Source organism: Zootoca vivipara, chromosome 4 (genome assembly GCF_963506605.1).
Source record: "Zootoca vivipara chromosome 4, rZooViv1.1, whole genome shotgun sequence".
Taxonomy (NCBI): domain Eukaryota; kingdom Metazoa; phylum Chordata; class Lepidosauria; order Squamata; family Lacertidae; genus Zootoca; species Zootoca vivipara.
The window spans coordinates 101,582,562-101,608,177 of NC_083279.1; the positions used below are offsets into that span (position 1 = coordinate 101,582,562).

At 47.5% G+C, this 25,616-nt stretch overlaps 3 protein-coding genes across 4 annotated transcripts in view; all 3 read left to right on the top strand.

The window, feature by feature from the left end:
* The window catches only part of LOC132592054 (zinc finger protein 260-like), a 140,096-nt gene extending 114,850 nt beyond the window's left edge, over positions 1-25,246 (top strand). Inside the window, exons 5-6 of the mRNA XM_060274101.1 lie at positions 20,331-20,457; positions 23,671-25,246. Of these exons, the coding sequence (XP_060130084.1) occupies positions 20,331-20,457; positions 23,671-25,238 (1,695 nt within the window). The 3' untranslated portion in view covers positions 25,239-25,246. The remainder of the gene's footprint in view (positions 1-20,330; positions 20,458-23,670) is intronic.
* On the top strand, positions 6,499-7,443 carry LOC118085591 (olfactory receptor 52L1-like). Its single transcript, XM_035116422.1, has one exon. The coding sequence runs from the start codon at positions 6,499-6,501 to the stop codon at positions 7,441-7,443; it is 945 nt and encodes a 314-aa protein (XP_034972313.1).
* Positions 10,918-19,356, top strand: LOC132592071 (zinc finger and SCAN domain-containing protein 31-like). 2 transcript variants are annotated; one of them, XM_060274157.1, is made up of 5 exons: positions 10,918-11,004; positions 12,233-12,725; positions 12,925-13,006; positions 13,462-13,544; positions 16,999-19,356. In XM_060274157.1, exons 2-5 carry the CDS (start codon positions 12,324-12,326, stop codon positions 17,053-17,055), a joined length of 624 nt encoding a protein of 207 aa, XP_060130140.1. In that variant the 5' UTR covers positions 10,918-11,004; positions 12,233-12,323; the 3' UTR covers positions 17,056-19,356. The 2 variants fall into 2 exon arrangements, with proteins under 2 accessions (XP_060130140.1, XP_060130139.1); XM_060274156.1 differs by lacking the exon at positions 16,999-19,356 and having other exon boundaries at positions 13,462-14,705.
* Positions 25,247-25,616: the final 370 nt, after the last annotated feature.

Sequence of the window (25,616 nt, forward strand, 5' to 3'; positions counted from 1 at the left end):
AACCGATAACTTATGCGCTGCTGCAAAGGAGTTTTGAAAGCAAGAAGCGAGAAGACCCTCTCTTGGGCTCAAGGGAGAGAAAGGCATTGCATTGGACTTGATATGCATAAATACTACGACGGCTTGTTAATAATTGCCATCCTGCAAGAAAAGAGTCATATTCAAAATGATTCCCAGCAGCTGATTTGCAGGGTCTGGACCGCTAGTGGCTGACCAGGAGCAAGATCCTGGGGTCATAGGGAGAGCTCGGTGGAAATGTGGAAAAGACAAATTCCATTCTGGGAATCCTTAGGAAAGTCACGGGAAATACAATGTCTGATATCCTAATGCCATTACAGTATACGGCTAGAGGATTGGGAGGCTGGTCTGGAAGATCTCTGAGGGTCCCTTCCAAGTTTGTGACTTTGTATCTCTGCGCTTAGAATCGAGTAGAAGGAACCTAAGGAATGGCTCCCACCTGTCTCTTTGCAAGAAAATGGCTTTAGCTAGCCCAGCTGTCTACTGGTAAGGAAAAATCCTGGGGTGAGGGTTTGCTCGTTGGGGTGCCATGCCCTGCGGGTCTCTCCTGGCCAGCAAAAGAAGGAGTGCCCAGCCAAGTTAAAGAAGCAAACAGCAGTCAGTAGACCTGACCTTTATTTGTTGCAACAAGGTTCAAACACACAAAGAGTAGGAACCCCGAGCATGGGGTTGTGTCAACTTTTAAGACTCCCCCCCCCCATCATAATACACTTCCAACAGCATCATCAATACATCACAAATACTGGTATGTCACAAAGTAGGAGTGTTTGGCAAGCAGAAATATCAGCCCATCACCCACCCCTCTCTATAACCCCAGTTCCTGACATCTTTTAACTACCCTCTTCCCCAAAGACCAATGATAGTATTTATACATCCCCTTAGCTCAGCGGTCAGCAAACCTTTTCAGCCGTGGGCTGGTCCACTGTCCCTCAGACCTTGTGGGGGGCCAGAGTATATGTTTTTTTTGGGGGGGTGAAGAAATTCTTATGCCCCACAAATAACCTAGAGATGCATTTTAAATAAAAGAACACATCCTACTCATGTAAAAACATGCTGATTCCTGTACCGTCCGTGGGCCGGATTTAGAAGGCGATTGGGCCGGATCCGGCCCCTGAGCCTTAGCTTACCTACCCATGCCCTAGCTTCAGGGCTTCCCTGTGTTTCTCCTTTGAAAAGATCAGGATCCAATCCCCCATCCTGATGGGTTTCTGCCTGGGGTATGTGCTGCCCTTGATCGCCTCCTGCCTCCTATTGTGAGGCTAAGTTCACACCTTGTGGAGGGGCAAGGAGTATGAGACCTTATGCTGAAGGGATGATGGAGGCAGGGGGAGCCCAGGATTCCCCTCTTCCAGAGGAGTCATTAGCGATTATTTGATTCTATATTGGATGGTCAGCAAGATACATGGAATCCCCTTCTTGCTACAATTTTATAGGCTGCTTTTCTGAGCCTCTTTGCTCTTGTGTATGTGACTGGTGCCTGTGTCAACGCTCATTGTCCTGGCCTTAGTTGGAGGCTGTGGTGGGGTCTTGGGATTTTGGGGGAGTCGTTTAACTGCCCCCTCCTTTCTGATTTTAACACTACCCACATAAGCACCCGCAGAACACAACATCCATCAGGAGACTTCGTTTGGCCAGAATGGAGTATACTCTTCTAGAGTTAACGCTAAATACATAACAACTGGAAAATGAGCCCCCATAGTGGCTAGACGGCCTTGGAAATTTGTGCCTGGGGCTTTTTAGACTCATCTACCCATTTAGTATCTGAAACCAAAGGAGCATATTGGTTGCCAGACAATATTTATTTCCAGCCTTCCTACCCCACTGCTTTGGCTCCAGCACAGAGGAAGCCAGTCTCTTGTGTCTCCAGCTTCCAGCTCAGCTAATGCACAACTCTCTCTCGGGCTCTTGCTCTCCTACCTAGCAGCCAGGTGAGGTGGGAGGGGGGGACAACCCCCCTAGAGCCTGGGTTGCCCCTTCCCTTAGCTGCAGCTCTTGCAACCCAGCTCATTCTTGGGGGGTGCTGGGGAGGACACTCAAGTGGCCAGAGAAGGTCCTTGTCTCACCGAGAAACTTGTCTGAGCAGTCCAGCCATGCGGATCCTCTGATCAATTCCGACCCTCCCTGGTTACAGAACCCCCAAGAATTAGCAGGGACTTGGGTCATCCTCCAAACCCGCAAGGTTATTTCTGCAGCCACTGTCCCTGCCAGGCTCTTGACCCCTCCTCACAATAGCAAGATGTGACCAGTGCTGCCCCCCAGACTTACCCAGGGTTGGAGCCGGGGAGGCAGGAGGACAGCTTCCCCATTGCAGGTGCTCTTTGCCTCTTGCAAAAGTGTGCAGGGTCCAGAGGCATGTCGTTTATATCCCATCCTCCTTACCCCCTCCACCTGATCCTACAGGTCCACAGCCCGGCCGTGGCCTCGTGGGATTCGCTACAGGGGGGGGGGAGCAAAAGAGCTCACAGCTTCCTTTCTTCCCCAGGGGGCAGGACTGGGCATGCATGTTGTTTAACTACTCTTGACGGTGCTTTTTTTCTTTAAAAAAATGTGTAGGGGTACTCTCATTTTGACTCAAGAAAATCACCATTGTTTAGCTCAAATCGGGGAGAAGAAATACAGTAAATGGACAAAAGTGCAGAGATTCACAAAATGTTTAGGGCTATGCGCCCCCCTGCGTCCCCCCAGGAAAAAGCACTGGCTCTTGTTATATTTACAGTATTGAAACATGGTTTGTTGTGTATTGTTATATTCACTGTTGTTTTCCTATGTGTGAAATTGGTACAATGTTTTGCTATATTATCATGAAATGTCCTGCAACTTGGGTTTGCAATTTTGGGAGAGGGGAGACTGCCTGTTGGGGAGCAGGCGGGCTGAGAGCCCCCCTAGATTTAGAGGCCCTAGGCTTCAGCCTACTTAGCCTATCCATAAATCCGGCACTGTGATCACTCCAGGATACTTTTTACACCATCAGATCAAGGCGTGTTTGTCTTGTCTGATTCGCTGCTCCCTTTCATTGTAACTTGGCTGTCTGAAAACAGCCTCCCTGTACTCTGCTGCTTTCGTTTCAAGTAATAAACCAACCTTCCTTTAATTCCTGGTGCGTGTAACTTAATGTATGGCGCAAAAGGTACAGGATAAGCACCTCTTCATCATGTGTGCCTGTTTAACTCCAGCAGAAGTTCCTAAACCTCTTGGGGTCATACGCCCACCTCCCAACAATGCTCCATTTCAGGAATTCATGCCTGCCTTTCCACTCAGGCACCAACGGATTTGGCAGGATCTTAGAATCATAGAATCATAGAGTTGGAAGAGACCACAAGGGCCATCCAGTCCAACCCCCTGCCAAGCAGGAAACACCATCAAAGCATTCCTGACAGATGGCTGTCAAGCCTCTGCTTAAAGACCTCCAAAGAAGGAGACTCCACCACACTCCTTGGCAGCAAATTCCACTGCCGAACAGCTCTTACTGTCAGGAAGTTCTTCCTAATGTTTAGGTGGAATTTTCTTTCTTGTAGTTTGAATCCGTTGCTCCGTGTCCGCTTCTCTGGAGCAGCAGAAAACAACCTTTCTCCCTCCTCTATATGACATCCTTTTATATATTTGAACATGGTTATCATATCACCCCTTAACCTTCTCTTAAAAGCACTATTTCAAAACCTGTCTCTTTTCCTGCCGCTACATAAAATATTGAGCCCAAGAGAGGAAAGGGGTGCAATGCAGCACCTTTTACGAACAATAAAAGAGGTGAGCCTCAAAATGTGACAGGGATTTCTGGCGCTGCTTTTTGGAATGAGAATCAAAAGGTGCTGCGCAGAAACACCCATTTGGAGAACAAGACCTATAGGGATCCACCTGCGCAGGTTCCGGGTCCGGATGCGTAGAGGACGGTGCTGAGCCCCAGGGACAAAGTGACACAGAGCCTCTCTCTCGGCTCTGGTCTTGGTCCTTCTCACTTCCAGCCAAGGCAAAGATCCCTGGGGCAGATCCCACCACAAACCACCCATTCACAAGGAAAGGACTCTCCCTGCTAATGGCCTCAATTAAATATGGCAGATCCAGGCACAGCTTCTCTTCAACTTCAGTTGCTAAAAGTCAGATGTTACACTTCAGGTTTCTAGAATAGGTGGTAAACAGCTTCGCTCCATTTCCGTCACTTCACTCTCGTTCCTTAGTTATCACAGTGAAATACTGTTGACACAGCCCAGCTTCCTTCACAGCTCCATACTTTGGTCCGTGAGCGAGGGGACCCTTTTCCTTGGTTGCCCACCTTCCCCCCAAATTATTTTTATTAATTTTCCAAATTATTACAATCAAACCAAATAAAATTAATACAATTTCTTAAAATCAGGTTTCCTGCTGAAACTGCACAGCTTCCTTTGCGGCTTAATATTTTGGAGACCCCAGAAGGAGAAGAGCGTCTTCCCACAGCTTCTCCCTCCAGTTTCACTTCCATCTGAATACTCTCTCCAGACCCTCAACATGGTCTCCCTCACTAAGCTGTGAGGCTCCTTCCTCTGGCTCCATAGATCTTCCCCCTCAACTCCGGGCTTTGCACCAGATGAGCCTTGGGGTCCCTTCCAACTCTACCATCCTCTGTTTCTGTGGAGGAGGGACTCCTCCTGCTCAGGCCTTCAGGAATGGTGGTGCTCTCTCCTGGATGGTGGATCTCTCCTGGGGCCCGGACCCCCCTGCACCTCCGAAATCTGCCAGCTTCTGCAGCTTTGTTCTGAGGCGACTCCTTCCCCCAGGCCAGTGACATCGATCCCCTGAGTGATCCCTGATCCCTCACACAACTCTCTCACGCAAGGGAGTTCCAGCGGAGAGCAGCTGGCAGAGGGGAGGAGGGCGTCCTTGGAGATGCCAGTGCAGAGGGCACACGGGCACTTAAAGTCACCCCAGCATCACCACCACCACCAGCAGCAGAGTCGGGCAGCCTGACCAAGGTGGAGAGACTGAGCGGGAGCCTCAGAGCTGGCTGGGATGTGGTGGCGGCTTATGGGCAACAGGTAAGCCTAGGAGGGAGGCTGGAAGGCCTGGGGGGGCAGGCTCACGTCTCAGAGAAAGAGGCCAAAGAAGAACAGAATCACAGAATGGGAGAACTGGAGGGGATCCCCCAGCATGGGTGTACCCAGTGAGGGGCAGGGGGGGCAGCTGCCCCCCTAGAAGCAATTTTTTAAATAAAATGGTTATAAAGTGATGAAACAAGGAGGCTAATATTTCCCCCCTGCAACAAGGCACACACTCCTCCTTCCTTCTCCCCCCCCCACGCTCTTATTCACTCCTTATCTTTATATCCGATCTTAATCCTTTCAGGCTTTAACTGCTAGCCTGTCCTGAGCAGTCAAAGTCCCCCCCCCCCCGGCTTTGATTTCTAGCCTCTCTTAGCCTTTCCCTCTTTTGCTCTATCGTCCTTTTTTTGCCTTCCGATCCAATTTCCCCCCCACCCGTTCCCTTTCCCATTCCTTCCCTTCTACCCCCAGGGTCATCTAGACCAGCCCCTGCCATGCAGCGATCGCAGCTAAACGCTCCCTGGCTGGTGACCACCCATCTTCCCCTTAAATGCCTCCAAGCCCACCCCCTTCCGAGAGAGTCTGTTCCACCACCCAACAGTTCCTATCTTCAGAAAGTGATGCGTAATGTTCAGCCAGAATCTCCTTTCTGGTAGACGGAAGCCATCAGTTTGAGTCCTCCCCTCTGGAGCAGCCGAAGACAAGCTTGCTCCACCTTCCAGGGCTCTTCAGACACCTGAAGACGGCTCTCGGGTCACCTCATCTTCTCTTCTCTGGGCATCCCCAACTCCCTCCTCCCTTCGTCACAAGGATTGGTTTCCAGGCCCCTGACCACCCTTCCCACAAACCTTCCAGTAGTTGCTCAATATCTTCCTTAAACTGGACACAGAACTCCAGGTGGAGTAAAATACCTAAACACTTCTGAGCCCTCAGCCTTCAACGAAATCAAGCTCAGGGCAGGGTGGAAGCACAATAAGATACCCCCCTTGAAACCGTCAAGATCTCAACATGGGCGTAGCCAGGACGGAGGTTAGGGGGAGAGGACCCCCACCTGCCATCATCCTCGGTCTGGCTGCATCTAGCAGATTCAGAAGGAAATGTCTCAACAACAGTTGTTTTAAATGGATTTCTTTTTGCCCCAAGTGCTCAGAGAATCCTGTCAAAACCTTTCTACAATTTCTCCTTTGTACTTGATTTAGGGGGGAGCAGCTGCCACCCCTGCCCCCTGGCAATGGCCATGAATCTCAATCCCATGCCCACCCACCCCCCAAATCAGGACTCTTGATAGCTGCTAGCCAGGATGATGGCTCTTCTATGACTCCAAGCAGGAAGCCACAGAAGGAGAGAGTTGTTCTTGTGCTTGGATCCAATGGTGGACTAGTGGGTCCCCTTTGGCCTGATCTGGCAGCCTCTCCCAGCTTCTCTCACCATCCATTCTCCCATTTGCTTCTCCCAGGTGTCTGGAGCTGCCATGACGACCGTGGGCAACATCAGCCTCCGGCCCCTCACCTTCCTCCTGACCGGCATCCCTGGGCTGGAGGCCTCCCAGCACTGGCTCTCCATCCCTCTCTGCTCCATGTATGTCCTGGCTCTGCTGGGGAACTCCTTGCTCCTGGGGGTCATCAAGCTGGAGCCCAGCCTCCACGAGCCCATGTACCTCTTCCTAGCTGCCTTGGCCGTCACTGACCTGGTCCTCTCCACTACCACCCTTCCCCAGATGCTGGCCATCCTGTGGCTGGGGCCCTGCACCATCAGCTTCCATGCCTGCCTGGCCCAGATGTTCCTCATCCATGCCTTCTCCTCGGTGGAGTCGGGCATCCTGGTGGCCATGGCCCTGGACCGCTACGTGGCCATCTGCCTTCCCCTGAGGCACTCAGCCATCTTGCGGGCGTCCACCGTGGCCAAGGCGGTGCTGCTGATCTTCCTCCGGGGCCTGATCCTTGTTGCTCCCTTTGGCCTGCTCCTCCGCAGGCTGCCTTTCTGCGGCCACAGGGTCATCCTCCACGCCTACTGCGAGCACATGGCGGTGGTCAAGCTGGCCTGCGCAGACACCACCGTGAACAGGATGTATGGCCTCTTTGTGGCCCTCTTTGTGGTGGGCCTGGATGTCCTCTCCATCGCTCTCTCCTATGCCCTGATCCTGCGAGCCGTCTTCCGCCTGCCCTCCACTCAGGAGCGGCTGAAGGCCCTCAGCACCTGCGCTTCCCACAGCTGCGTGATCCTCATCTTCTACGTCCCGGGGCTCTTCTCCTTCCTCACCCACCGCTTTGGCCACAGGGTCCCCCACCAGGTCCACATCCTCCTGGCCACCCTGTACCTCTTGGTGCCGCCCATGCTCAACCCCATCGTGTACGGAGTGAAAACGAAGCCAATCCGAAGCAGGGTGGCCAGGGTCTTCTACGGGAGGGGGGCTTGAGGTCTGGGGGGAACAATCCGGGAGGGTGGCCTGCCCCAAACAGTCTTTACAGCATAAGGAGGCTGCCCCTGAACCACACTAGCTCAGAAGACCCCACAGCCTCCAGAAAAGGGCAGGTAGAGGCACTTTCTCAGTCTTAGTGTCCCGGGAAAAGTTAGAGTTTCTTGGTCAGGATGCTTTGGTCCTTGGAGAGCATCTGACACAAGGACTGTGTGACCTGCAATGCAGAGGAGGAAAGAGTTCAGAGGAGGTCAGTCATTCCTCCAAAAATGGGGGGGAAAGGGGGATACTGTTCCAGCTGGGCAAAGGAGGACCACCTCCTGGAACTTCCACAAACCTTTGCAAGACTTGTTCATTTCCCATTAAATAAGGATTTTGAAAGGCCTACGCAACACCAGAGCTTTGCTCTCCAGACTGAGCCCTTTGCCTTGCCTGGGTCAGAGCAGGATGCGGCCTGAGGAGGATGTCCCTTCTGATCCAGGTTGCACTTCCAGGCATGGATTCCTAGAGTCCTAGAATTGTAGAGCTGGAAAGGGACCCGAGGGTCATCTAGTCCAACCCCTGCAACGCAGGAGTCATGGGTGAATAATCCCTTGCAGGTGGCCATCCAACCTCCTCTTCTCCAGGCCAAACAAACCCAACTGCCTCAACCGTTCATCATCAGGCTTGGTCTCCAGACCCTTGATCCTCCTGGTCGCCCTCCTCTGCTCACCTTCCAGCTGCTCAGTATCCTTCTTGGACTAGACAAAGGTCTCTCTGGTCTCAAAAGGGTTTGAGATCAATTCAAGGAGGAGGAGCCAGTGCAATGGCTGGACTAGGACCTGGGTTTGAATTCCCACTCAGCCATGAAGCTCACTGGGTGCCCTTGGAGTCAGCCTCACCTCCCTCGCAGGGTCGTTGTGAGGAGGAAATGGGGAGAAGGAAAACCATGTAAGCCACCTTGAGATCCTTGGAAGATCAAGGTGGTATATCAATATACGGTAATAAATTAAAAAATATAAATTAAAAAATAAAATGGAGATATTCCATATTTGGGGGGGGGGTTGTACCTCTGAATACTCCTTGCTGTGTCTCTTTGTGTGTGTGGAGAACAGGAGAGGGGCTGCAGCCTGAATGGGCAAGCCAAGTGTGGTGTAGTGGTTAAGAGCAGTGGACTCGTAATGTGGTGAACCGGGTTCGCGTCTCCGCTCCTCCACCTGCAGCTGCTGGGTGACCTTGGGCTAGTCACACTTCTCTGAAGTCTCTCAGCCCCACTCACCTCACAGGGTGTTTGTTGTGGGGGAGGAAGGGAAAGGAGAATGTTAGCCGCTTTGAGACTCCTTAGGGTAGTGATAAAGAGGGATATCAAATCCAAACTCTTCTTCTTGTGCAGGAACTCAGAAGAAGGTGCCACTGCCTTCCACTCTGGGTGGCCTCCTTCAGATGTTTTATAAAACTCAGGAAGTTGCTTGAGAGCAGTACATGTGAAAAGGATCTAGGAGTCCTGGTAGACCACAAACTTGACATGAGTCAACAGTGTGATGCAGCAGCTAAAAAAGCCAATGCAATTCTGGGCTGCATCAATAGGAGTATAGCATCTAGATCAAGGGAAGTACCACTGTATTCCGCTCTGGTCAGACCTCACCTGGAGTACTGTGTCCAGTTCTGGGCACCACAGTTCAAGAAGGATACTGACAAGTTGGAACGTGTCCATAAGAGGGCAACAGTAAGAGCTGTTCGACAGTGGGATTTGCTGCCAAAGAGTATGGTGGAGTCTCCTTGTTTTGGAGGTCTTTAAGCGGAGGCTTGACAGCCATCTGTCTGGAATGCTTTGATGGTGTTTCCTGCTTGGCAGGGGGTTGGACTGGATGGCCCTTGTGTTCTCTTCCAACTCTATGATTCTATGTTTATTTCCACAGGGCGTGTTCCACTACCAAGAAGCCCTCTGCCTAATTCCCTGTAATCTCACTTCTCTCAGGGAGGGAACCGCCAGAAGGCCCTCGGCGCTGGACCTCAGTGTCCGGGCAGAATGATGGGGGTGGAGATGCTCCTTCAGGTATACAGGGCCGTTTAGGGATTTAAAGGTAAGCACCAACACTTTGAACTGTGCTCAGAAACATACTAGGAGCCAATGAAGGTCTTTCAGGACCGGTGTTATGTGGTCTCAGTGGCCGCTCCCAGTCACCAGTCTATCTGCCGCATTCTGGATTAATTGTACTTTCCGAGTCACCTTCAAAGGTAGCCCCATGTAGAGCACTTTGCAGTAATCCACCAGTAATATTAGATTGGCAAATATTAATGCTAGAGTATTTGCAACTGGCAAAATTGACTGATTCAGTAAGAGGTTTCTCAACACAAACGGTATCAAGAGAAGGGGGTATGCACAAAGAATATTTAAAACTATATTGTCCAAGTAACTCTTTGCTAGCAGAAATTGAATGTTTGCAAAAGATAAGTAGGATAAGATTTTAAAATAGGAAGAAAGGAAAGGTAACATAACATACAAACCTGTGGAGCTAAAGAAGAAAAATATTGTATAATAAGAAGGAGGGGAAGTATTCAAGACAGAAGATTAAGCATAGCTAAAATAATAGGAGAACTTTGTATTCACTATGGTTTATTCACATTGCAATTGTTTATTTTTGTGTATGTATGTTTATGTTTGTTAAAACGTTATTTGAAATAATAAAGAATTATTTTTAAAAGGAAAAAAGAAAAAAAGGCATTGGAGAGTCATTCGGGACAACACCATTATTCGAAGAGACTGTGTTCCAAGCCTCTCTCTGTAAATCTTTTGTTGTTGTTTAGTCGTGTCCGACTCTTCGTGACCCCACAAACTAAATCGGTAAATCTATATATATATATATATAAATGGAGAAGGTGCATGCGTGTTATTCCCCACTTTTCTCCCACAAGCACTTACCCGATCGTCCTGAAATTTGGCCACAACCTCGGGGTCACATGTGAGCAGGTCATCATGCACTTATACAGACCATCTGGCACACCTAAGACAGGTATAAACCTGGATTTGTGGTCCCAAAAATTGCGCCCTCCAGTGGACACTCAATGAATAAGGGACAAACATACTCCCACAATCCTAACTCCCTGGAGACCACGCCTCCAACAGAGAGCAAGCCGCTCCCCAGGGAACCAAGCCCGCCCAGGAGATCACCTACCAGCTGGGTGATTCGCAGGAATAAGCCGAGGGGGGGGGAGGGGGCAAACAGAATAGATAATGGATCGGGACAGGGTGGGGGCAATTGCAGGGATTAGCCACAGCAACGCGTGGCCTGGCCAGCTAGTATTGAATAAAAAGCAGATGGTAAGGCCAAAAAAATAAAAATAAAAGTCGTAATAAAAATCTGAGGTTCTGCCAAGAGAGAGAGAGGGCTGAGCTGGGTGGACTCGGCTTTGCAAGGGTTAAAGGGAAGCGAGCTGCCTTCCTAGAGAGGACAGGAAGCAAGGGGGGGTCCAGGTCCTCCAGAGCCAAGGCCCCTCCCTCCCTCCCCAGTCCTCCTTTCCTTCTTTGATGTCTCTCCTGCAAGGGCTGCATCGCTGTCCCTTCACTCCTGGGATGGTCGGGTGAGTCTTCCCCCCCCCTCTCCCAAGAGGTTGCAGTGGGGAGACACGGGGGGGTCCCAGGGCCGCAGGGAGGAGAGGGTCCTGCCAGGGAGGGGGGGCGAGGTCTGCAAGGCTCTCCTTCCTGGAAATCAGAGGATCCCAAACTCACCCGAAATCTCCCTTCTTCAAACAAAGGAGTCCCTGGGACTTTAACTCTGTGTGACGTCGCTCAGCGTCATTGCACAACAGAGGAAACATCTGCAAATGGGTTTCCAAAGCTGGACGAGGAGGTGGGCTATTCCCCCCCCCAATTAAAATACCCATTAGGGGGAGGGAGGGAGGAAAGGTGGGAGAGAAAGGCCAGGAATAAAGAGAGGGATCCCAGCCCATAGTCTGGCTGCTGCATTGCAAACCAGTTTCCCAGCCGTCTCCAAGGGCAGCTCCACACGGAGGCCACTGCAGCAATCCCCTCGCACCCAGAGCATGGCATCCCAGGACCACATCCTCTCTGTCCCAAAGGGATTCTTGCTGGAAAACCAGCCGAGACGGAATTGGGCACTGCTACTCACTGAGACTTCAGGGACCTTGGCATCAATAGCTCTGTGTGTGTTAAGCTATCTATTATTATTATTATTATTATTATTATTTCAAGGGAGATGTCTTTGGCCCTGCCCACTTGGCCCTTAGCGGGTTGCCCAGATACATATCTGGCCCTCAGAATAAAGAAAAGGGGACCCCACCCTAGGAGTCTGTCTGGACAGCAGCAGAGAGTCCAAGTGCAAGAAAAGGAGACAGAAGATGGGGAGTTAGCATGGGGGTGGGGAGCAACTCCTGAGGACCCCCGGTTGAGGACCCCCACTAGAGCCAAGCATCCATTTTTCACAAGATACAAATGACTCTCTTGTTAGTCAGTTCTGACTTCATGCATTGACAGGAAAGCAGGAGCAACTAGGCTGATTCACCTCAAATTAATCCCTTCCGCTGCCTCCACATTTTGCATTGCAATCTTCCTTGCTGGAGGGCTAGAGGCTGCCTCCTTACCACCTCCTCCTCCTCCTCCTCCTCCTCCTTCTCCTTCTTCTTCTTCTTCATCTCCTCCTCCTCCTCTTCTTAAGAAAATATTTCATGGTTTGGGCTGTGGTCCAGTCTAGCCCTGGTTCCTAGCAAGACTCATCCATGCTTGTTCAGAGAACCATTTTCTTCTCCTGAACTACAAAATATGTAACAGAACATTGTATTTGCTTTGTAGGATTTCCTAGCACCTCTCATTAGCACAGGCAGAACTTGGCAGAAGACCAAGGGGTTCCTTCCAATCTTGCAGAGGCTTCCTGAGAGCACAGATGGATAAGCGAGATTCAGCTGGCCCAGGAGCAGGAAGAGGCAATGCCATCCAAACTGGGAACAGTGGGGGATTCTGGGAAAACTCTGTGCAGAAGATGCTGGGTGAGGAGGACACCCTCCGCTCAGAGGGGCAGAGCCAGCAGTTGAGGCAGTTCTGCTGCCAGGAGGCCAAAGGGCCCCGAGAGGTTTGCAGCCGACTCTACCACTTTTGCCACCAGTGGCTGAAGCCAGAAAGGCACACGAAAGCTGAGATGCTGGACCTGGTGATCTTGGAGCAGTTCCTGGCTGTCCTTCCCCCAGAGATGGAGAGCTGGGTGAGGGAATGCGGAGCGGAGACCAGTTCCCAGGCGGTGGCCCTGGCCGAAGGTTTCCTCCTGAGTCAGGCAGAGGAGAAAAGGCAGGTGAGAGAGACTTTCCTCTGGATACTCCCAAGGGGCTCCAAACAGGACAGAGAACATCCAAAAATACTCTCCTGATGGCCCATCCTTTTTCTGGGAAAGCTTCCATGGAGTGAGATCTAACATCCTTAAGGCTTTCTCATTCTCTTTCTAATATTTTTTGTAATTCATTATCTTTTTTGAATCCTTGTTTCTTTTTTAGGGAAAGATTCTCTTTGCAGAAATGGACTTGGATACCTTTGAGGCAGAGAGGCCTCCGTTTGACACCAGAGAGAGGCCACTGGGTAAGGAGGGTGGTGGCTATTCTCAGTTTGGACTCAATCTGTTGGTTTTCCAACTCATCTGTGGGTTCTTTTCATATTGTTTGGGGGGGGGGGACTGTTGGGAACAAGGGTCCAGAGGAGGGGAGATGTATTTTAATGTTTGATGGATTTCTGTATTTTAATGTTTGATGGATTTCTGTATTTTAGAATTTCTGTTTTGTTGGAAGCCGCCCAGAGTGGCTGGGGGAACCCGGCCAGATGGGCGGGGTATAAATAATAAATTATTATTATTATTATTATTATTATTATTATTATTATTATTTCTGCACAACTAACATGTGAAATGGGCACAAACGTCCAAATGCTCTCAGCAGGTCAGGCTTTCTCAAAGGCCCATCTGTGGTTAGAGATGCCCAGTTTCACCTGTGAGAGAAGCAGGCACTCCTGGCATCCTGCTTACCTTTTTTCTCTTGCAGGTGACAGAACAAAGCCAGCAAGACCTCCTTATTCACCTTTTCATGGGAGCAGAAGGGAATCAGTGGCTGTGGAACCAGATCAGGTCAGGGGAAGCTGCCTTGTGGGGACAGAGGCCGAGGGATGGAGGAATGTCATGGACTGGTTGGGCACAGAGGAATGGTGGAAGGAAGCAGCCGGGGAACCGGGAAGGGAAGATGGCTCAGAGCCCAAGGAGTGGAGGTGGAAGAAGGATGAGCGAGAAGAGGGAGAAGAGGGAGAAGCCTGGGAAGAGGAGGTGTCAGAAGCTGAAGGGGTAACAGGGCTTAGTGAGCTGGGAGACTGTGTGGCAGAATGCAGCCCAGAATCAGAGGCTCCTTCTCCTTCTGCCAGAAGCCACCCTCCCTGCTTGTCTCTCAGAGCCAGGAGACGCCTGACAATGGAGGAGCAAAGGCAGGCTGCACTGTTCGATCCCTTGCCAGAAACCCCAGAGAGGAGGGGACTTGGAAAGCTATGGGGAGCCAGAGACCTTCACTCTCAACAAACTTTGCACTATATAATCTCACTTTTCATATCCCTCCACACTAAAGAAACTTCCACCTAGACAACTAGTCCATTAATTGATTGACAATGCAAACTGACAGACCCTCAGGGAATGAGATGCTGTTCTCATGAGGCCTTGTTGTTGTTGTTGTTGTTGTTGTTTAGTCGTGTCCGACTCTTCGTGACCCCATGGACCATAGCACGCCAGGCACTCCTGTCTTGCACTGCCTCCCACAGTTTGGTCAAACTCATGTTCGTAGCTTCGAGAACACTGTCCAACCATCTTGTCCTCTGACGTCCCCTTCTCCTAGTGCCCTCAATCTTTCCCAACATCAAGGTCTTTTCCAAGGATTCTTCTCTTCTCATGAGGTGGCCAAAGTATTGGAGCCTCAGCTTCAGGATCTGTCCTTACAGTGAGCACTCAGGGCTGATTTCCTTCAGAATGGATAGGTTTGATCTTCTTGCAGTCCATGGGACTCTCAAGAGTCTCCTCCAGCACCACAATTCAAAAGCATCAATTCTTCGGCGATCAGCCTTCTTTATGGTCCAGCTCTCACTTCCATACATCACTACTGGGAAAACCATAGCTTTAACTATACGGACCTTTGTCGGCAAGGTGATGTCTCTGCTTTTTAAGATGCTGTCTAGGTTTGTCATTGCTTTTCTCCCAAGAAGCAGGCGTCTTTTAATTTCGTGACTGCTGTCACCATCTGCAGTGATCAAGGAGCCCAAGAAGGTGAAATCTCTCACTGCCTCCATTTCTTCCCCTTCTATTTGCCAGGAGGTGATGGGACCAGTGGCCATGATCTTGGTTTTTTTGATGTTGAGCTTCAGACCATATTTTGCGCTCTCCTCTTTCACCCTTATTAAAAGGTTCTTTAATTCCTCCTCGCTTTCTGCCATCAAGGTTGTGTCATCTGCATATCTGAGGTTGTTGATATTTCTTCCGGCAATCTTAATTCCTGCTTGGGATTCATCTAGTCCAGCCTTTCGCATGATGAATTCTGCATATAAGTTAAATAAGCAGGGAGACAATATACAACCTTGTCGTACTCCTTTCCCAATTTTGAACCAATCATTTGTTCCATATCCAGTTCTAACTGTAGCTTCTTGTCCCACATAGAGATTTCTCAGGAGACAGATGAGGTGATCAGGTACTCCCATTTCTTTAAGAACTTGCCATAGTTTGCTGTGGTCGACACAGTCAAAGGCTTTTGCATAGTCAATGAAGCAGAAGTAGACGTTTTTCTGGAACTCTCTAGCTTTCTCCATAATCCAGCGCATGTTTGCTATTTGGTCTCTGGTTCCTCTGCCCCTTCGAAATCCAGCTTGCACTTCTGGGAGTTCTCGGTCCACATACTGCCTAAGCCTGCCTTGTAGAATTTTAAGCATAACCTTGCTAGCGTGTGAAATGAGCGCAATTGTGCGGTAGTTGGAGCATTCTTTGGCACTGCCCTTCTTTGGAATTGGGATGTAGACTGATCTTCTCCAATCCTCTGGCCATTGCTGAGTTTTCCAAACTTGCTGGCATATTGGGTGTAGCACCTTAACAGCATCATCTTTTAAAATTTTAAATAGTTCAGCTGGAATATCATCACTTCCACTGGCCTTGTTATTAGCAGTGCTTTCTAAGGCCCATTTGACTTCACTCTCCAAGATGTCTGGCTCAAGGTCAGCAACCACACTACCTGGGGTGTACGAGACCTCCATATCTTTCTGGTATAATTCCTCTGTGTATTCTTGCCACCTCTTCTTGATGTCTTCTGCTTCTGTTAGGTCCTTACCACTTTTGTCCTTGATTATGGTAATCTTTGTACGAAATGTTCCTTTCATGTCTCCAATTTTCTTGAACAGATCTCTGGTTTTCCCCATTCTATTGTTTTCCTCTATTTCTTTGCATTGCTCATTTAAGAAGACCCTCTTGTCTCTCCTTGCTGTTTTTTGGAAATCTGCATTCAGTTTCCTGTATCTTTCCCTTTCTCCCTTGCATTTTGCTTGCCTCCTCTCCTCCGCTATTTGTAAGGCCTCGTTGGACAGCCATTTTGCTTTCTTGCATTTCCTTTTCCTTGGGATGGTTTTCATTGCTGCCTCCTGTATAATGTTACGAGCCTCCATCCATAGTTCTTCAGGCACTCTGTCCACCAAATCTAAATCCTTAAACCTGTTCCTCACTTCCACTGTGTATTCATAAGGGATTTGATTTAGATTGTATCTTACTGGCCCAGTGGTTTTTCCTACTTTCTTCAGTTTAAGCTGGAATTTTGCTATAAGAAGCTGATGATCTGAGTTACAGTCAGCTCCAGGTCTTGTTTTTGCTGACTGTATAGAGCTTCTCCATCTTTGGCTGCAGAGAATATAATCAATCTGATTTCGATGCTGCCCATTTGGTGATATCCATGTGTAGAGTCGTCTCTTGTGTTGTTGGAAGAGAGTGTTTGTGATGACCAGCTTGTTCTCTTGACAGAACTCTATTAGCCTTTGCCCTGCTTCATTTTGAACTCCAAGGCCAAACTTGCCAGTTGTTCCTTTTATCTCTTGATTCCCTACTTTAGCATTCCAGTCCCCTGTAATGAGAAGAACATCCTTCTTTGGTGTCATTTCTAGAAGGTGTTGTAGGTCTTCATAGAATTGGTCAATTTCACTTTCTTCAGCTCCGGTAGTTGGTGCATAAACTTGGATTACTGTGATGTTAAAAGGTCTGCCTTGGATTCGTATCGAGATCATTCTGTCATTTTTGAGATTGCATCCCATTACAGCTTTTGCCACTCTTTTGTTGACTATGAGGGCCACTCCATTTCTACTACGGGATTCTTGCCCACAGTAGTAGATATGATAGTCACCCGAACTGAATTCGCCCATTCCCTTCCATTTTAGTTCACTGATGCCCAGGATGTCGATATTTATTCTTGTCATCTCATTTTTCACCACATCCAGCTTACCTCCATTCATGGTTCTTACAGTCCAGGTTCCTATGCAATATTTTTCTTTACAGCATCGGACTTTCCTTTCGCTTGCAGGCATATCCGCAACTGAGCGTCCTTTCAGCTTTGGCCCAGCCGCTTCATCAGCTCTGAATCTACTTGTACTTGTCCTCCGCTCTTCCTCAGTAGCATGTTGGACGCCTTACGACCTGAGGGGCTCATCTTCCAGCATCATAACTTTTATATGCCTGTTGTCTTTGTCCATGGAGTTTTCTTGGCAGGGATACTGGAGTGGCTTGCCAGTTCCTTCTCCAGGTGGATCATGTTTAGTCAAAACTCTCCACTATGACCTGTCCATCTTGGGTGGCCCTGCATGGCATAGCTCATAGCTTCTCTGAGTTATTCAAGCCCCTTCGCCACGACAAGGCATTGATCCATGAAGGGGTCATGAGGCCTTAAACACAGCCAAGTCTGTGAATATTGTCTTCTTGCTAAGAAAGAGTAAACTCCAGCTGTGAACTGTGGGATTTCCTGCCCAGATGACTCTGTGACACCAGCCTTCTGAATGTCACCAGTAGGATTCATCTGTAGTTGCAGTTTTCATGGAATCCTAGATTTGAAAGGGACCCCAAGGGTCATCAAGTTGAACCCCCTGCATTGTGGGAATCTCAGCTAGATCATCCAAGGCAGGTGGCCATTCAAACTAGGCTTATTTACTATCTATATTCATCATTGAATGCTAAAATAGGCTAAGCAGTGGACAGACGATTACAAATAGTGTCCAGGATTCACCTAACCAGCCCCGTCTGCTGCAAAATGGGGCCTGCCCCCCATTCCTTCCCCTCTCCATGCCCCCATGAACCCCTTGAATTTGGCTCTAGGGCACTGGGAGGGAACTCCCCAGAACAGCTCACGAGGAGAGGAGAAAGTGGATCTTTACATCAAGGAAACTGGAATGCTTGCGTAGGGAGAATGACTTGAAAACCACAAGGAGGAGTACCACCTATTTGCACAAAAGAAACAACCATAATTTAAAGCTGATTAAAATAATTCAATTAAAACATCAAAATAGGCGAGGCTTCCGGTTTGCCGCGTTGGCAAGAGGACGCAGAGACCCATCGCGGAGGGGGGGGGAAGTCCGTGGGGCGCGCGGACTCCCCATAAGAACACCGGAAAGAGCGTTCCGGTGGCTTAGCAGCCCGGCGGAGCTCCGGACGCGATTCCTCCGCTGCCCGGGAGCTCAGTAGAGCGACCGAGAGCCAGCGGAGTGGAGTCGCGGGAGCCATTTTGGGCAACATCGTCGCCTCCTAGAAGCGAAGCCCCGAGTCTTCAACCAGCAAGCGGCGGATTTTCCTTACCAAAAGAAAAATTCAGACTAAGTAAGTGAAATCTCCAATTGGGATTAAGATTTAGAATCGGAAACATAGGAAGAGGTTCAAAAAAACGGGAGTCGATCTCTTCCTACGGTGGAGCTAAGAAGTGGTAAAATGCTCCAAAGCCGATAAGTAACTGACTGTGTCTGGAAACCCTAAATAAATTTCTGGGGGAAACCTCTTATCAGCCCTGGGGCCGGCACCCCACGAGGCCCAGCAAAGAAATAACGTGAATGAAGTTTGACAGCTGTCAAAAAATAAGTGTGGTGAAAAATTGGCGAGTGATATTAGTGGGAAATCTGAAAAATTGAATTGTTTGGACTATGAAAAGGGATTGCCAAGATGGATGCTACTGTTTGCGAAGACGGAAATTCCATTGTCTTTGTCTTCTAATCTCCATTCTGCTTGTGACTGTGAAAAAATGTCAACATCCGGAGCATGTGCCTTCCAACAGACTGTGTTGGGTTATTTGGAAATACTGCAAGATCTCTTAAAGGGACAGCAACAATTTAGCTCTCTGTTAACCAGCTTTGTGGAACATGGACAGGACTTAAATGATATTTTGGCAAATGAAAGGGATCTTAGAAACCAAGACTTGGTGGATGCACAACAAATCAAGATAAAGGAAGAAGAAAAGGTCCAACATGAAGAGAAGAATTCTAAAAAAAATAATTGAGAAATTAATCATAGTGAACGATGCACGACAAATTAAGGTAAAGGAAGAAGAAAAGGTCCAATATGAAGATAAGAACTCTAAAAAAATAATGGAGAAATTAATGACAGTGGGACAGCATCACCAATTATGGGCAATGACTTTTGAAGGGAATGGGGAGGCTTGGGAAAATGCAACTGAGCAAGGAGAGGGTATTGGGATGTTGGGAAAGCAGAGGGAGGGGAAGACAAAGACTGGGATTGTAAAATGGGATAGATCTGGCGTGGGTTGAAAAAATTGGTAAAATTATTTTTAGGATAGTCGAAAAATGGTTGTGAAATCTTGGCTTGATAATGGAAATGCTGATCCGATTAGGGGAAAGAATCCAGGGGTGAAGAGGTTAGAAATGTGAATAATTATCTGATATTTCTTGGGGGGGGAGGTAGGAAAGGGCTGGGGGAATTTTTTTTTTATTAGTGTAAATTGAAACAGTGTGTTTAGATAGGCAGTTGGGTGGGTATCTGCCTATTTCTCTCCCTATTAGCCTGGAGCCGCTGGTGGCAGGGGGGGGGCTCTGGGGGAGGGGAGAGTGAGCGGAGCGGAGGGAAACTCAACTGTAAAAAAGAACTCCTTTGGATTGTCACCTCTCATAGGTCTACCTAGTGGCAGGAGGGGGCCTGTGGGGAGGGGGTATGAAGAAGGAGGAATGTTGGGTTATTTTCTTTAGAATAAGAATGGAATTTATGAGTAAGAAATCCGTTATAATTGTTACTAGGAAATCATGAAAACTGGGAAGAAGGGATCTGAGGAAGCCACCAGAATTAGGTTTGATGAATTAAGAATTTGGAAATGGATATTTTAATTTTTATTCTTTTTCTAGGTTTTTCTTTTTCTTTGTTTTTTTCTTTTTGTTTGTTCTTCTTTTTTCATTTTTTAAAATTTTATTCAATGGGATTATAAATAAATAGATGGGGGGTTGCCAACCCCTATCCCGCCTTGTTATACTGGGGCCTCTTGGTGGCAGGGGGAGGCTTTAGGGGCAAGGGGGGGAGGCGAGGACAAACCCATCTATAAAATGGACCGCCTTCGACTCTCACCGTCCAGGGGACTCTCTTGTGGCAGAAGGGGACCTTTGGGGGGGAGGGAAGGTGGATGGATATGTATGATATGTCTCTGTTTTCTTTTTCTTTTGTTTTCCTTTCTTTTTTCTCTGTGTTATTTTAAGAAATCAATAAAAAATTATTTTTTAAAAAAACATCAAAATAGGCATTCATAATAAAAATGTGCAGCAAAGCAATCCTATTGAAACAAGACAGCAATTAAGAGGAAGGAAAGAACAGAGCATTGTGTAGCAGATCATATTTCTGCTGTCTCAGAGGAGGACATTTCCCTTTTTCTTTCAGGGTCCAGTGTGCTTTGAAGATGTCGCTGTTTGTTTCACGGACGAGGAGTGGGCGTTGCTGGATCCTGACCAGAGAGCTCTGCATAAGGACGTCATGGAGGAGAATCGTGGGATCGTGGCCTCTCTTGGTAAGGCTCCCTGTGGGATTGTCCTATCTGCCTGGAAATTCAAAAAAATACCTCTATGTGACAAACCTCATATATTTTCACAGAGCTCAACAGCGCCCCCTATAACACCTGGGAACCTAACACCCCCACAATAAAAAGTAAATTACAGTCTTTTCTGTGAACCATCTTCCTCCAGTACTTCCTCTTCATACCACGGTTGGGCTGTTCTGAACTGCCCAGGCATCTTAAATGACAGCCTCAGAGTTGTTAGGAAAGAGAAGTAGCTTCTGTCAGGTTTTCTGTTTTTGTTTTTGCTGCTGTCAATCTTGGGTTGACCAAAGAGACGCCTGACCTTGGAGTTGGAGGGGAGGCCATGACTGGGCCAAACAACATCCATCCCAGAGAAGAGCCAGGCTTATTGAATCTTAGGTAGTGGTAGCAGTGATAAGAATAGTAATAGTAATAATTTTTATTCATTCCCTGCCCATATATAAACATGAAACATTAATAATAAAAATCTGATCCCGTATGATAAGTACATTAACTTTAAAATGAACAACATACAGTAGTGGCCAAAATTGTGGAAACCTTTTGGGGAAAGTGTATTTCTGAGGTATTATGGCTCATAGCACCATTTGTTGGGGGGAATAATATCAAGAAATTATATAGCAATGGAAGGATAATTTAATGAAGAATGTAATGCAATAACTTTAATGAAGGAGTATTTATTAGAACAGAGGTCATGAAGAAAAAATGTGAAACACATAGAAAAAAGGAGATATACAGAAATTCTCACCATGTCAATTAATACTTAGTTTGGTAACCTTTAGCTTTAATTACGGCCTTACAACGCCTTCTCATGGAGTGAACCATTTTTTTTCTTTTTAGTTCTGCAGCTGTAATAATGTGATACCAAGATGCAATTATTGCCTCTATTAATTGAGCTTTACAGTGGTACCTGGGGTTCCGAACAGCCTAGTTAACGATCTTTTGGGGTTACGTACACTTCAAAACTGGAATGAGTGTTCTGGTTTGCGTAATTTTTTTGGAAAGCGAACGTACTCCATTCGGGGGTGCACTTCTGTTTTGTCGACACGGCCTTCCCTCGCTCAGCCCAGCAGAAGCAGATGTGTTGGAGCCAGGGAGCGACAGTGACATCTTTTGCCTGCTTGGCACGGCCTTCTCTTGCTTAGTGCCGGCTGCGGCAGCAACACCCAGAAGCAGAGAAGGGGGTCCTTGATGCTGCAGTGATGGAATAGCGGAATAGACAGCTGAGCGGAGGGTGGGGAGGAAGGATCCCTGTCCAGGGACTCGCCTGTCCTCAGGAGATCGACCAACAGCCCGTCCTCCTGTGGCGCCTCCTAATCTCTCCATTCAAATGCAACGGCCCCACCTGCTATTGGTTGAGACAGATGGTGAGGTCACAGGCAGTCCTGAGCAAGTGAGGCTGCTCGCGACATCTCCGGTTCTCAACGGAGCTGCAGCCATGTGCGGAGTGACAGATGTGTGGGAGAAGAAGGCAGGGTGGCGTCGGCATTTGCAGATTTTGCAGGGCGTGTGGGTGGCATTTAAATGGAGACTCCGCTCCTTTCTTAGTGGGAAGAGCATTAAACGGAGGGTTGCCACACAAATAGACCAGGAGGAGGAGTGAAAAATAAAAATAAAAAGCAGCACCGTTTCTGCTTGCATATCTAATGACTCTTGAGTTATATTATTGTTGCCTTATTGGCTTCAGCTGGGTTCTTTGCTTTGCGCCCGGGCAGGGAGAAAAAAAGTCTAAAACGACACCGAGGGTTGAGTCTAGAGAAAGAGTTTATTTCTCGTTACAGGTAGGTAGCCATGTTGGTCTGACGCAGTCAAAACAAAATAAAAAAAATCCTTCCAGTAGCACCTTAGAGACCAACTAAGTTTGTCATAGGTATGAGCTTTCGTGTGCATGCACATTTCTTCAGATACACTGAAACAGAAGTTACCAGACCCTATGTATAGTCAGAGGGTGGGAAGGGGTATTACTCAGAAGGGGGGTGGGAATGGGTGATTGGCTGATAGGAGTGGTAAACCTGTTGATGACTGTTAATGACTGCAATTGGTCTTGCAGGAAAAAGCTGAGGTGCTAAAGAAAGCTTGATCATGTATAATGAGATAAGAATCCAGTGTCCTTATTCAGACCAGGTCTCTCCATGGTTTTAAGCTTGGTAATGAGTTGCAATTCAGCAACTTCTCTTTCCAGTCTGTTCCTGAAATTTTTCTGTAATAAAACAGCTGCTTTGAGATCTTGTATAGAATGTCCTGGGAGATCGAAGTGTTCTCCTCCTGGTTTCTCTGTCTTGTGATTCCTGATGTCAGATTGATGTCCATTTATCCTTTGGCGTAGGGTTTGGCCTGTTTGTCCAATATAGAGAGCTGAAGGGCACTGTTGGCATTTGATGGCATACACCATGTTAGAAGATGAGCAATTAAATAGTCCTGAAATGGTATGTTGGATGTTGTTGGGGCCAGTGATGGTGTTGTCCGGGTGTATGTGGCAGCATAAAGACCTTTCATTGCCTACAGACAGCCACCCAATCTTAAACAACTCCTCACCCACAATAATGCCACCACCAGACTTAACATGGACACTGGTACCAGAGCCTGCAATAAACCCAGGTGCCAACTTTGCTACCCACACCTTTTGCTGTCATACAACCCCAGATCATCACACTATCTGGGTGTTTCACGGTAGGTGTAATGCAAGTAGGGTGTAAATCTTCTTCGATTCTTCTCCTCACATCTTTTTCTGTCATTTTTTTATGTTTTTCAAACTCATGAAACAAAAGAAGACAAAAAAACCAACCAACCAACTTGATAGCAATCACATAACAATCTGACAAAAGTCAACCTAAGCAAGTTGTGCTTCCTTTTTCTAGTTATTTGGCTACAGCTTTTGATAGAATACAGGTAATTACATTCTTGATTAAATTATCTTTCCATTGATACATAATAATACGATATTACTCCAAAAGAAGTGGTGCTATGAGCCATCAAACCTCTGAAATATACTTTTTCCCCAAAAGCCTTGCACAATTTAGACCACTACCGTATATCAAACTAAGCAACATTCAACAACCCATAAGAATGTAATAATAAATATGTTGGTTAATGACAAACAAAAAAGGTAACGAACACACACCCAACTCCCTTCAGTTCTTCTGCATTTGTCCCTGAGGCTCAAATCCCTCTTTGTCTCCGTTGCAGATTTTGATGAAATGGAAATCGAGAACAAGGGTGACCATGGCAAAATCCCCAGAGAGGAGAAGCCACGTGAAAATTTGCAGTGTGGAGAAAGCTGCAGTCAGAGCTCACATTCCACTTCCCAACAAAGAATTCTCATTGGAAAGAAACCCTATCAGTGTGTGGATTGTGGAAAGAGCTTCAGGAAGAGCTGCGATCTCAATTCCCATCAGAGAATTCATGCAGGGGAGAAACCCTATCAGTGTGTTGAATGTGGAAAGAACTTCAGTCAGAGCTCCCATCTCACTGAGCACCAGAGAATTCATACAGGGGAGAAACCATATCAGTGTGTGGAATGTGGAAAGAGATTCAGTCACAGCGACATTCTCACTAAGCATCAGAGAATTCATACAGGGGTGAAACCCTTTCAGTGCTTTGAATGTGGAAAGAGCTTCAGCCAGAGCTCCCATCTCACTTCCCATCACGGAATTCATACAGGAGACAAACCCTATGAGAGCGGGGAATGTGGAGAGAGCTGCAGTCAGAGCTCCCATTCCATTTCCCAACAAAGAATGCTCGTTGGAAAGAAACCCTATCAGTGCATGGAATGTGGAAAGAGCTTCAGTCAGAGCTACCATCTCACTTCCCATCAGAAAATTCATACAGGGGAGAAACCCTATCAGTGCTTTGAATGTAGAAAGAGCTTCAGTAACAGCTTCTCTCTCACTTCCCATCAAAGAATTCATACAGGGGAGAAACCGTATCAGTGCATGGAATGTGGAAAGAGCTTCAGTCAGAGCTCCCATCTCACTAAGCACCGGAGAATTCATACAGGAGAGAAACCCTATCAGTGTGTGGAATGTGGAAAGAGCTTCAGTACTAGCTCCAATCTCACTAAGCATCAAATAATTCATACAGGAGAGAAACCCTATCAGTGTGTGGAATGTGGAACGAGCTTCAGTACTAGCTCCAATCTCACCAAGCATCAAAGAATTCATGCAGGGGAGAAACCCTATGAGTGCATGGAATGTGGAAAGAGCTTCAGTCAGAGCAACTCTCTCATTTTCCATCAAAGAATTCATACAGGGGAGAAACCCTATCATTGTGTGGAATGTGGAAAGAGCTTCAGTACTAGCTCCAATCTCACTAAGCATCAAATAATTCATACAGGAGAGAAACCCTATCAGTGTGTGGAATGTGGAAAGAGCTTCAGTACTAGCTCCAATCTCACCAAGCATCAAAGAATTCATACAGGGGAGAAACCCTATGAGTGCATGGAATGTGGAAAGAGCTTCATTCAGGAGGGCAATCTCACTTCCCATCAAAGAATTCACACAGGGGAGAAACCCTATCAGTGTGTGGAATGTGGAAAGAGCTTCAGTCAGAGCTCATATCTCACTTCCCATCGGAGAATTCATACAGGAGAGAAACCCTATCAGTGCGTGGAATGTGGAAAGAGCTTCAGTCAGAGCTCATATCTCACTTCCCATCGGAGAATTCATACAGGAGAGAAACCCTATCAGTGCGTGGAATGTGGAAAGAGCTTCAGTCAGAGCTCCCATCTCAGTAGGCATCAGAGAATTCATACGTAGTTCGGAAAAACCCTTTAGTATAGGTTTAGACGTCACGCAAATACACATCTTTTAAACCAGGTCTTTGGCGCATTGAAATCTGATGCCCTTTTAAAAATGTGGTGGGGATAACCAAGACAGCAAATGCTGGAAATGTAAGAAGGAGGAAGGGACATTTTATCATATGTGGTGGACCATTAGTTAAGGAATTCTGGGAAAAGATTTATAATGAGTTGAAAAAAGTGTTGAAGAACACTTTTATTAAGAAACCAGAATCCTTTCTACAGGGCATAATAGGTAAAGAAATTCCTAAGAAATATGTCAATCTATTTTTGTATGCCACAGCTGCAGCTAGAATATTGATAGCAAAGAACTGGAAAACACAGAAGATACCAACGG

Bases quoted from the DNA above. Each gene is read 5' to 3' on its own strand.
- LOC118085591 (XM_035116422.1), top strand. From the start codon at position 6,499: ATGACGACCGTGGGCAACATCAGCCTCCGGCCCCTCACCTTCCTCCTG.
- LOC132592071 (XM_060274156.1), top strand. From the start codon at position 12,324: ATGGATAAGCGAGATTCAGCTGGCCCAGGAGCAGGAAGAGGCAATGCC. The intron at 12,726-12,924 runs GTGAGAGAGACT...TTTCTTTTTTAG, and splicing joins AGGCAGAGGAGAAAAGGCAG to GGAAAGATTCTCTTTGCAGA. The intron at 13,007-13,461 runs GTAAGGAGGGTG...TTTCTCTTGCAG, and splicing joins CACCAGAGAGAGGCCACTGG to GTGACAGAACAAAGCCAGCA.